Source organism: Psammomys obesus, unplaced genomic scaffold, assembly GCF_907164565.1.
Source record: "Psammomys obesus unplaced genomic scaffold, mPsaObe1.curated_primary_1811, whole genome shotgun sequence".
Classification (NCBI taxonomy): Eukaryota; Metazoa; Chordata; class Mammalia; order Rodentia; family Muridae; genus Psammomys; species Psammomys obesus.
In genome coordinates, this window is record NW_026585643.1 from 1,215,895 (window position 1) to 1,227,658 (window position 11,764).

Consider the following 11,764-nt stretch of genomic DNA (forward strand, 5'->3'; position numbering starts at 1 on the left):
TATATATATATATATATATATATATATATATATATATATATATATATATAAAGACAGAAAAATACAAAACTCTTAATTGACTAAGGAGGTTGTTACAGCGCTCTGAGGAAGGAGGTTCCTCTGGGAGGAACAAGTAAGCAGCAGGTATCATAGGCAATTCCTCTGCCTCATTTATGTGGCGCCTAAATGCGTGGAAACTGGGAGAAGCTACCCCGAATTCAAGATACAAGCGGAGTACTATTTCTTGCTTAAAAAAGAAATGACTATGTACACGCCTGTGTGTCACAGAAGGGGCTGAGAATCCCCAGCAGCTGGAGTTACAGGTAGTGGGAGCTGCCGGACGGGGGTGCTGGAGACGCTGGCCCCGCTGGCCCCGCTGGCCCCGCACGTCCCCGCACGAATGTGTGCTCTTGACCACCGAGCCATGGCTTCCGTGTCGTCTACTGAGAGAGGGGTCCCCGAACGTGGACTCGCGGAGGCCGGCTGGGGGAGACCAGGCTTCCAGGCCGGTCCGCTCTGGGGCTGAGCGAGGAAAACCCAGGCCCAGGGCCACCCCCTACCCTCTATGCTGCGAGGCGGACGATGGGGGCTGCCATGCCCCAGCCGCCGGGGACAGGCGGGGGGGGGGGGCTGGAGGACGCTGAGGAAACACGAGGGGGACCGAGGAAGCGGGCACTGCCCCGGCTTCGACCGGGTCCTGCGGTCGACGCGGCCGCGCTTTCCCGGAGAGGCGCGCGGAGCGCACCGCGGCCTCTGCGCAGCGTCTGCGCATGCACCGGGTGGGCGGCCCCGCAGCTCCTCCCCCCAGCCGTCTCGTTCACGACGAGAAGGCCTCCACCGGACCAGGACGCTCCCGGAACCAGGGAGGGGGCACTGGAAGCCGACGGGGCAAGGGCAAGGACGACCCCGCCGCCCCAGAGCAAAGCCGAAGGCCGCCGCCCAGCGGTCTGTCCTGGTACTACACGGAAAATGCCGTGGAAACCCTGGCACTGCGGCATCTGGGAGCCAATGAGCTCTCGGGCTGCGTGGCTCATTCCTTTCTTTCCATTGGTCGCTCTAGCTTTCAATCAATCATGTGCGCGGCTTCTATTGGGAGTCGCTTCAGTCATTCTCTGTAAACCTCTAATCACATGCTTCTGGCCCTGCCCATCTTCAGCACGCCTCTGCGTCTGACGAAGTTAGTCAGTCTCTCTATCCCATTGGCCAGATGAGGTCCCGCCCCTCTGATTAGCGGAAGTGAAAGATCTCCTATTTCCATTGGCTGAAATTTGCAAGCTGCGGTTGTCTGTCAAATCCGTGAACTCGCGTTAGCGGCTAGGAAGTTCGGCCCGGAAAGGGTGGGCTTTGTAAAGATGGCGGCTCCGGTGAGTTTTGACACGTTGCTTCCTCCCGTAGCGGCGATAGACAGTTCCTTTAGCCTCCGCGGACCGAGGCACACCGCCGGCACCGTGGAAGGGTGATGGTGAAGGTCGCTTCGGGGGTGCGCTCGCCCCTGACTCCGCAGCGTTATGAGTCAGATGAGAGAGGGTCAGATGCAGAGGTGGGAGGATGTTTCCAGAGCGTTAGGAGAGGTAGCTGTCGTGTCCAGTGCGGCGGCGACGCCGGGCAAAAGCAACCGCGAAGTCCGGCGCTGAGGCCTCCAGTAAAATGAGCAGTGTAGTGGGCGAGCCGTGGCTCCCTGTCTCCGTGCGGGAGAGACTACCCAAGTAAGGAACTGACCGCGCTTTCCTGTCCCCTCCTGACTGTAGGAGGTGCTGGAGTCGGACGTGCCAACTTCGGTAACGCTCTTGAAAAACCTCCAGGAGCAGGTGAGCAGTGCCCTCCTTTTAGAATAAATTGGTCAGGAGTTAACTTTGACTCTGGACGTCTCCTCCACACACTTTGATGATCTAGGGACATACTGAAAAAAAAAATTAAGTGTAAATTAAAGCCCTTTCGTGCTTTTCATGAACCCGCAGAGTAATTCATTTCAGCACACAAATGCAGGAAACTTTATACCCAAACTCCTTTATTTAAATAACTAAGAAAACAGATGTTGACAGTAGTGACCAGTGTTGACAATAGGTGCCACTTAAACATTTACACAGTTTGATGTTTTGTAAGTTCTGTTGGTACAGTTAAAATTATACCCCGCAGTCTGCTTTCCTAATGGTCCACATCCTTCTTAAAGATCCCCATCCCCAGCAATTCTCTGCCTCTTGGAAGACTGTTAGGAAACCCTCTGTTCAGTGGTGTTCAGCAACAATCTTTCTGATATTTTTTTTGTGGCATTATCTAATATTTATCCTTCATTGTTCGCAACATTACTTGTAGTCCAGTGAGCTATTCTGACTTAATTTGGTTAATTTCAGGTGATGGCTGTAACTGCACAAATACAAGCACTGACAAAAAAGGTTCGAGCTGGGACATACTCTACAGAGAAGGTAAGAGTTCTTGCAGAGGGCCTGGAGAGGCGGCTTGTCACCCTTCCCAGGGAACCTGAGTTTGGTTCCCAGCTCTCAAGTCTGTGTGGCTCACGACTCCAGCTTTAGGGGATCCCCATATGTCTTGGTCTCCACAGGCACCCTTCACACACTCAAACATAAAAATAAATCTTAAAAAGAGGGGGGTTACTTGAAGAGGGAGTATCTCCTCATATGTTGTGCTTGACAGTTTTGTTTTTGCTGGAGATTTATTGTGTGGTATATATGTCCTAAGTGTGAGAACTTCATCTGGGTTCTGTGCTGGAGTCTGGTAGGAAGGAATGCAGACCAGAGGACTAGATGCGAATTGTGGCAGTCATGTTACAGAAGTCACGAGGAGTGATATGCCAGCTGAGCAGAGAGTCAAAAAAGGTATCTCAGAGAAGGTAGCAGGATTGTGAAGAATAAATATAAGCCAGAAGTACTCACAATTGCAACGTTCTGGGGGAGTAAATCATTTCTGTGGGTGGATATTCGTACATTTTATATGTGTGTGTGATGTGGGTAAGACATAACGTTGGAGTAGTTACTCTGGGAAGCCATGTAGGGCAACTGAGGAATTGCTCTTTTGTTTCATATAGTCTTAGATGTTGGTAGTTTGGGGCATGGTACTAAATGTAAAATTTCGGTTATAGCCCTGAAGTTTTAAGTAACTTATTCGAGTATACAGTTACCAGTTATTCGATATTGCTAGTTCTTGTTAGTCTCTTATTCCAGGTTTGTAAGTTAAAACTTGTCATTGGTATAAGTGCTTAGGAAGAACAGTGCAGACAGGACTCAGTTCTCTGCCATTGCAAACGTTCATTGGCATTTGTGGAATGCGTCACTTGTGGATAAAAATGTTATTAATCTTTGACAAGATGCCATTGACTGAAAGATGCATCCTAATTTGAGGTACTAAAATATAAAGATCATGCATCCGAAAATTAGATGCATCTCCTCTTCCTTGAGCCTTTTTTCCATTTCAATTCCAATTCTTTTGTTTGTTTAAATTGGAGGGTGCTATGAAACACAGGCTGCCCTTGAACTCATGATCTTACTCTTCCACCTTCCAACTGCTAGGATGATAGCTTCTGTGATGTGCAGTAAAATAAGCTAGCTTTCAAATTAAAATTTGAAGAAAAAAATATCAAAATATCGGAAGTTCATAGAACATTCTTGGGGATTATTTGTGTCCGTGGAGGACAGCTCTTGACTCCTTTACCTTCATGACCTGGAAGGCTCTGCTGTTACTGTATTTGGACCTTTGAAACAGCCTCCCCGAAACCTTGACTGACTGATGATCCTTCTGCCTCCACCGCTTCAATTCTAAGATACAGGCAGGAACTACCATGCTTTAGCAGTTTTATATATTGAACTTTTGACCCAAGTTTCAGTTGTTGTTGTTTTGTATGTATGGTTTGTTTATGTTTATGTTTATGTTTGATACAGGATCTCACTATGTAGCCCTGGCTGTCTTGGGACTCGCTGTGTAGACCAGGCTAGGCTGAGCACCACAACCAATACAAGATAATATTTACTCAGAATATTTCGTAGGTAAATGAAAATCGCTATAGTCTATCAGAAAGGATGAGATCTTTGCTTTCTATTTTTGTTTATTTTTAAAGCATGAGAGCCATAGCAGATTTGTGTATTTTTAGAATAATTTACCATTTTAAATAATACTCTTTTTCCTACCACTTGCTTTTTTATTAATTTATTTTTATTTTATGCTTATTGGTGTTTTGCCTGCATGTATGTCTGTAGGTGTCAGATTTTAGAGTTACAGACACTTGTGAGCTGCCGTGTGGGTGCTGGGAATTGAACCCTAGGTCCTCCGGAAGAGCGGCAGTGTTCTTAACCACTGAGCCAGTTCTCCAGCCCCTAATCTTACTTTTCTTACTTGTTATTGTTTTGTCTGGGGTTTTTTTGTATTGTTTGTATGTTTTGGGTTTCTGTTTCGGTTTTTGAGGCAGGGTCTCACTATGTAGCGCTGACTGTCCTGGAACCCACTATGTAGACCAGGCTGCCCTTGAACTCACAGAGGTCTGCCTGCCTCTGCACTTCCAAGTGCTGGGATTAAAGGCATGCACCACTACGCCTAGCTTTATTTATTTGTTTTTTTTAGTATTAATTTTTCTCATATAATTGTAACCCAGTTTGCAGTGCTTTAGAAGAGTCCCACTTCTGTTCTCACCTGGGTAGTATTCTGATACGTTTAGTACTAAGCTGCTAGCATACCACAGTGTATATTTGTTTATCTGTAGAACAGGTGTGTATTAGATTAGCTTTTATGATCAGAGACATTTATAAAGTGCTTTTCAGATTACAGGGTGCTTTTGTGCTATCTTATTTGTATAGTTTCAATTTTTTTTCTTAGGGTGGGATAGAAATACTGTTATTTATTTATACACGAGGAGAATGCAGTCTCATGTTCAGGCGACTTAACCACTGTTTAAGTTGTGATTTAAACTCAACCCTATGACTCGTCCTCTGAAGCACACTGGGGCTGGTAGAAAGAGCGGAGCATGTTGTTTAAGGGATGCCCGGGCTCGGGCCGGGAAGCTGGACTGAGTGTGACTGGCATTTGTACCTTTGCTGTGTAATTCTAGTCAAAGTATTTAACCTGTCAGGAGTGCATTTTCCCAGGCCTGTACTCACTACAAAGGTAACTATTACGTGTTTGCTTGATTTTTTTTCTTCTAACTGTAAATATAAAACATTTGGTGTTGGGGATAAGCATGCAGCTGCTGAGCTACAGCTCACAGCTGCACAGCACAGTTTTAATTAAAAACAAACAGTGTAGTTCCACTTGGGCACATGCTTGATTTAGTTTTCTTCCTGGTTTTTTGAGACAGGCTCGTAGTAGCCGAGGCGAGCCTGGAGTTTGCTGGCCTTGAGCTCCTGGTGGAGCTTCCTGCTTCTCCTCCCGTCATGGAATCACACGTGCGCTGCACTGCACTCACTGCACCTGGGTTTTCTTTCTCTTTGGGTTTTTTGTTGTTGTTGTTGGATTTTGTTTTGTTTTTTAGGTTTTTGAGACACAGTTTCTCTGTGTAGCCTTGTCCTCGGCTCACTTTGTAGAACAGCCTGGCCTTGAACTCACAGAGATCCCACCTCTGTCTCTTGAGTGCCGGGCTCAAAGGTGTGCATTGCCACACTGGCTTTTTGTTTGTTTTAATGGGAGTAATATATGCTGTTGAAAAGACACTTTTTCATAGTATAAGCACTTTGTTTCCCTATTATCCTCATTTCTCCAGTTAATTGAGTGTTGTCTTTAGGCATATGAAAATGTGCAGCTGGCAAGACGGCCGAGGGAGTAAAACATTTGTGTACAAGCCTGAAGACTTGTTTCAGTTGTGAAACCCACCTAGTTGTGGACGGAGAAAGCTGACTCCACAAATGCATGCCCTCCATGCATTTGGGGTTGGATGGGCTCACAGATGCACACATCTTACCTAATAATAAGTTGATTAGAAAGTGTATGTATCACACAGCCCCACTGGAACCATATTATAACTGCCTTCTATAACTTGTTGCCATTGATTTAGTTCCATGTTAGTGTGCATAAATCATTTGTCTTATCTGTATTGTAATAGGGATAAAATCGGCCATTAGTTTGAATAATTTAAAAGTCAGCACTATATGAAGGGTTTTGTTTTTGGTTAAACTTGGGAGGGCCTGTCAGTGAGATTAGCCCAAGGGGGCTCTGAAGTGCACTAGGGCAGGATGGCGCTCTTTCACAGAGAATCACGCCGACTCAGATGTCAGCTGCTCTGCCACTGCAACACCTCTGCTAGCGTCTGCAGTGGTCAGCACCTACCCGGGGGTTGTGCCTAAGCCTCCTGTGGATGCCCGAGGCCACGTGCTGTGCTTGCTCCTCAGGTGTGCCGTCAGCAGCACAGCCCAGGGTTCATCTTCCCACATTTGTGCCCTTTGCTGCTTTCGTCACTGCTCTCACATGTACGGTGGGGATGTTAACATAGGGGTTTTGGAAACAAAAGCTCGTCCCAGAACTGGGGTGCTAAGCCGAGGTAGCTCCTGAGTGACTGACAGCTTCTGATTGTGGATACACAGGGAAAGGGGTGATTCGTGATACACAGGCTAGTTGGGGGAAACTTGTGCTCGGGAACACATCTCCTGGTGTTTGCCCTGGCTGCGGCTGCTCCTCCTGATTCTTCGGCTAAAACTCTGGCTCTCCTGTTCTGTTTGACCCAGGGTCTGAGCTTCTTGGAGGTGAAAGACCAGTTGTTGCTCATGTACCTGATGGATCTGAGCCACCTCATTCTGGACAAAGCCTCCGGAGGGTCTCTGCGTGGACACCCTGCAGTTTTGAGGCTGGTGGAGATTCGAACGGTAGGAGACCTTTGTGTTATGGAGCCTTCATCTAAGGCCTGCACTCCAGGGCTGTCCCTCCAAGGTGTTCTCACCTGAGTGTTCTCCATTTAACTAAGGAGAAGTTGTCTGCATTCAGTTCCCTTATCCACCTTATGCTGTTGTGTACCTGATTTAAGAAAGAAAATATAATCCTTTTAAATTATCACGTTGTAGGTTTTAGAAAAACTTCGTCCCTTGGACCAAAAACTGAAGTATCAAATTGACAAACTGGTCAAGACTGCAGTGACGGGCAGCCTCAGTGAGTGCGAGGGCCGCCATACAGTTGTGGGGTCGCTATGAAATTCCAGCCCTCATAAACTCTTGGTTTCCCGTTTCAGGCGAGAATGACCCGCTGCGTTTTAAGCCTCATCCCAACAATATGATAAGCAAGGTCAGGCTTGTGTCCACCTGAAATTAGCCTGTGGTGACCCTGATCCTGTAGGACCCTCTTCAGCTGGGGGCTTGTTGTGCTTCCTTCCCTCATCTGTGGTTCTATCTCAGGGTCCACCAGCTGTGGGTGGTTCTGAGTTTTCATGAAGTTTTTTTTCTTTTATAGTTGAGTTCTGAGGATGAAGAGGAAGATGAAGGAGAGGAGGGCCAGTCTGAGGCTTCAGGAAAGAAATCTATAAAAGGAGCATCTAAGAAGTATGTCCCACCACGCTTGGTTCCAGTACATTACGGTATGAGTTGTGGCTGTTGCCTCGTAGGTGGGAGCTGTTTCTGTGTTCTTTTGCCTATTCCAGAATAACTCTTGTGGACTTTCATTGTGTAGATGAGACAGAAGCTGAGCGGGAGCAGAAGCGACTGGAAAAAGCCAAGAGACGGGCACTGAGCAGCTCTGTCATCAGAGAGCTGAAGGAGCAGTACTCAGATGCCCCAGAGGAGATCCGTGACGCCCGGCATCCGCACGTCACTCGGCAGAGTCAGGAGGACCAGCATAGGTCTGGGTTCTTGCTTTTAGAACGTCTCTCAATCCACAGGGCTCTGTCCTCATGCTTTGGAGGGACGTGAGTCTGGCCCAGGAAAACCAACATTATATAGAAGATGGGGTGAAAGCTTGGGGCAATAGTTTTCGATTGATGAGTTCACATTACAGTAAGACCTAGGGAAAAAGCTGTTTCTGTTTTTGTTTAATTACTTTTGTTTGTTTTCCTTTTCTCCTGCCTGCTTAGGCTCAAGTAAAGAAGATATTTGGTTCTTTGTGGTAGGGCTCTAATAGGCTGCCTCTCATCATCAGTGTCACAGTTCTTTGGGTAGAAAGCAGGAAAAATGAGTGTTGTATTGGAACTCAAGAGTCCCTGTGCATTTGGGAAAACAGTAGAAAAACAGCTAATTTGAATGCAGGCTCATCAGCTCAGGTACAGTTTTTATAGCTGAAAACAGAAGAGCCCGTTCAGGTAGTCCTGTTCCAGAGCTGGAATGTGAGAATTCTCTTTTAAGAGTGTTAAGTCCTTGAGTGTTTAGACCGTAGGATAATCCCTAGTGATGAGGGAGGATCCAACAGAAAGCATTTTGGGGAGGAAGTTGGGTATTGAACATACGACACACATACCCTTAGCTAAGTGCCGTATGTAAGGTCTATGAATGTCCTGACGACTTATATGAGTAAGTACTGGAACCCTGGTTCTGGATTATTGTTACCATCATCCTTGTCTAAACCATATGGAAACTTTTTCTGGCAGGATTAATTATGAAGAGAGCATGATGGTGCGGTTAAGTGTTAGCAAGCGAGAAAAAGGACGGCGAAAGCGAGCAAGTGTGATGAGCTCACAGCTTCACTCCCTCACACACTTCAGCGACATCAGTGCTTTGACGGGAGGAGCCGCCCATCTTGATGAAGTGAGTCTGGCTACAGTGGGATAGCAGTCATGCTTTCAGCCACGTGTGGGGTTCGTGCAGTGAGCCTGGGGGTGGGTCCTGGTGCTTAGGGTGCAGTGCTGTTTTCTCACTCCCATTTGTCTCCAGGACCAGACCCCTGTTAAAAAGCGGAAGAAGATACCCAAGAAAGGTCGGAAGAAGAAAGGTCAGTGAGCCACTGGGAGCTAGGTGTCCAGATGGAGAGTCTGAGTTGGCATAACCCATCTGGGGAGGGAATTGTGGTCTCCATTCTTGCCTACTTCTTCCATACCAAGCATTAATCTCTTCAGTTTAGGCTTTTTTTGCCTTTCCCAAGCTTGAAATGAGTGTCACTCACAAGGGGGTCTCTGAATTATACTTGTGTGGCCCCACAACTTCTTGTTCAGGTGTCTATAAATAGAAATACAGACACATCAGCTGAAGGGACTGCTCTCCTCAGCTGTATTTGTCCTTTTGTAAGTCCCAGGAGGGAGAGCACTGGCTTGGAGCACACCTCCTTTGAGCCCCTTTCCAGTGCTCCTTCCTGGCCTTCAGCGGCCCAGCAGGCCTTTGCCTCACTCTTGGTTTCCTTCCATTCTAGGTTTTCGGAGGCGCCGGTGACATGCTTACACACTTTGTCATCTGGGGATGCTTCTAACCTCACTGTATGTAGATATATCCTTGGGCTCTGTTTGCCTTGGAAATGTGGAAATATCTTTACTAAATAAAATTGGTTTTGTTTATGAATGAACGCCCTTTTTGCCATACATTGTGTGACTGGAATTGCTGGGTATATGTGGTGCATTCAGTAATAGGATAGTAGAAAGGGATAGTGGATAGTGTTTGCTGTTTTCTCTGGTAATATATTTTTCCTAGAAATTGGGAATTGATTATTTTACAAAAATAGAGGTACAGTAGGATAATTGGCTCTCCCTAACCCCTGTTGTCCCACCTTTTTGCATAATTTGAAAAGTTTAGAATTCTAAATAACATTGGTTTGAGGTTTTGTTGATGTCTGGCTTGACCACCAGGGGGCATTAGTGGCTCAGGAAACCAGTGGTTGCTTGCTAAAAAGGCTGGGTGGGTTGGTTCTGACCCCAGTTTTTTGAATGCATTTCTTTTAAGAGCTGATCTTTGGTCAGTTCCGGGGAGATTGGTAAAGAGCAATTAAAGTGACAGATGAAGAGTCATTGTAGACTTGTGGTCTAAATTCTTTGCCTCTCCTTCCATCTGAGACCTCAGCTTACCTGGGTCAGGAAAGTCCAGCCCTTTTAAAAGCTCTGTAAAAGAATGTCAGCAAGTAGGGGACAACATCCCTAGTGTGACGTAGAAGTATGAGCACCCATAGGAAGTGAAGCCCAACACAAGCCGGGATTCAGATCTGAGCTCTCATTCTCTGCCGTGAACAAGGTCTGTTGGTGAGAGCCTTCATAAACCTTGGGTCACACAAATAAAGGGATAATGAAAAGCTGTATCTGTAGATGTAATTCACTGGAATTTAAAAAGACTAGGTAGAGTGATAAAATGAAAATCTGAGTCTGTAGATGTAATTCACTGGAATTTAAAAAGACTAGGTCTTGATTACTTTTTTTCTTCTTTTTTTTTTTTTTTCTGGCTATCCTGGAATTCCAGGCTGGCCTAGAACTCATCAAGTCAACCTACCTCTGCCTTCTAGGAGTACTGAGATTTCAGGCATGTACCACCACCACCTGGCTTGAATTAAGGTTTCTACTGGTTGATTGCTGTAAGAGTCCGTCAACTACAACTTGGTAGAAGTTAGACTAGATGTATGATTGTTCTACAAGCTCTGTGATTGTGGTCAAATAGTTTAATATTTTGGTTCTTTAACTTTCCTCAGCTTGAAATACGAGTGTGCTTGAATTCTGGGGCTACTACTAGTGATAGAGCACTTATATTGAAAAGGTCTTAGGTTCAACTCCCAGTATTGGGTGGAGGGGAAGGAAACTATAAAGATGGCTCACTGGGTAAGGGTGCATGCTGTGTGAACATAAGCTTGATTTCCAGTCCCCAACATAAACTCGTATAAAAACTCGGGGAATTGGGCCTGCCAAGAAGGCTTAGTGGGTAAAGGTGCCTGACTGCCTGAGTCTCAGCCCTGGGGCCAGGGAAGAACTGACTCCTAAAAATGTCCTCTGAAGTTCACATGCCTGTGCCCCACTCCACAACATTTGAAGAGTAATAAAAATAAGCTAGGGATGGCTATACACACCCGAAACCTCCCAGCACCAGTGAGACGCTTCAGCGGAACAAACGCGAGTGACAGCAGGACACCCACATCCTCTGTGGTCTTGCACACACACGTGTACATACGCTGTGTGCAAACACAAGAACAAAAATACACGGGAGTCAAGATTTCCTCTGTATCAAGCAGTCTTGAGTTTTTGTGGATTACCCCAGGATGGCAAGATGCTTGCTTCTGGAGCATCTTAGTGCCCGAGGGATCCTGTGTGCCCCGAGACCTCGAGTGCATCTGGGTGAGGAGCCGTAGGAATGGAGTTAGAGTGTGTGCCTTTCCAGCTGGATGGCCCAGACAAGTTAGCTAAGCATGCTCCGAAAGCTAGGTGAAGGAGGCTGAGGCCGGAGGAATGCAAGCAGAAGGCCTGCCTGGGAAACAGAGCCTGGCTTCATCTCAGGTGGGGCTCTTGGGTAGAGTGCTGCTTAGCATATATACAAGACCCTGGTTTAATCCCTCGTATTGTGGGGTTCGAGGAATAAACAAAAATGTTTTGGTTAGAGCCATACATTTATATGATAGGACTATCGTATTTGTTCATGATTTTGTGCTTTTGAAACAGGATCTCAAGGTAGTCTAGGCTGGTCTTGAGTTTGCTAAGTCTTGAGGATAACCATGAGCTCTTGATCTCCTACCTCCTCCGCCTAAATGCTGGGATTATACGCAGACCCCACCATGCTGGGCTGCTATTTCTAATTTATTAAGATGTAAGATCATGGATTGCCTCATTTCTGCTAGAGGCCTTGCTTTCATAGACCACTATCTGTACTCTGGGTCTTCTTGGTATATCAGTAGACGGAACAGACTTCTACCTTTGTGAGTCTTCAGTTCCAGGATGTGTTACTTCTGGCCTTTG

The 11,764-nt window shown here is 46.3% G+C and overlaps 1 protein-coding gene across 1 annotated transcript; it reads left to right on the forward strand.

The window, feature by feature from the left end:
- Positions 1-1,319: 1,319 nt before the first annotated feature.
- Ngdn (neuroguidin) lies at positions 1,320-9,405 on the forward strand. Its single transcript, XM_055615872.1, has 11 exons — positions 1,320-1,364; positions 1,749-1,808; positions 2,352-2,423; positions 6,660-6,797; positions 6,993-7,077; positions 7,157-7,209; positions 7,375-7,498; positions 7,591-7,759; positions 8,501-8,657; positions 8,784-8,841; positions 9,256-9,405. Exons 1-11 carry the CDS (start codon positions 1,353-1,355, stop codon positions 9,273-9,275), a joined length of 948 nt encoding a protein of 315 aa, XP_055471847.1. The 5' UTR covers positions 1,320-1,352; the 3' UTR covers positions 9,276-9,405.
- Positions 9,406-11,764: the final 2,359 nt, after the last annotated feature.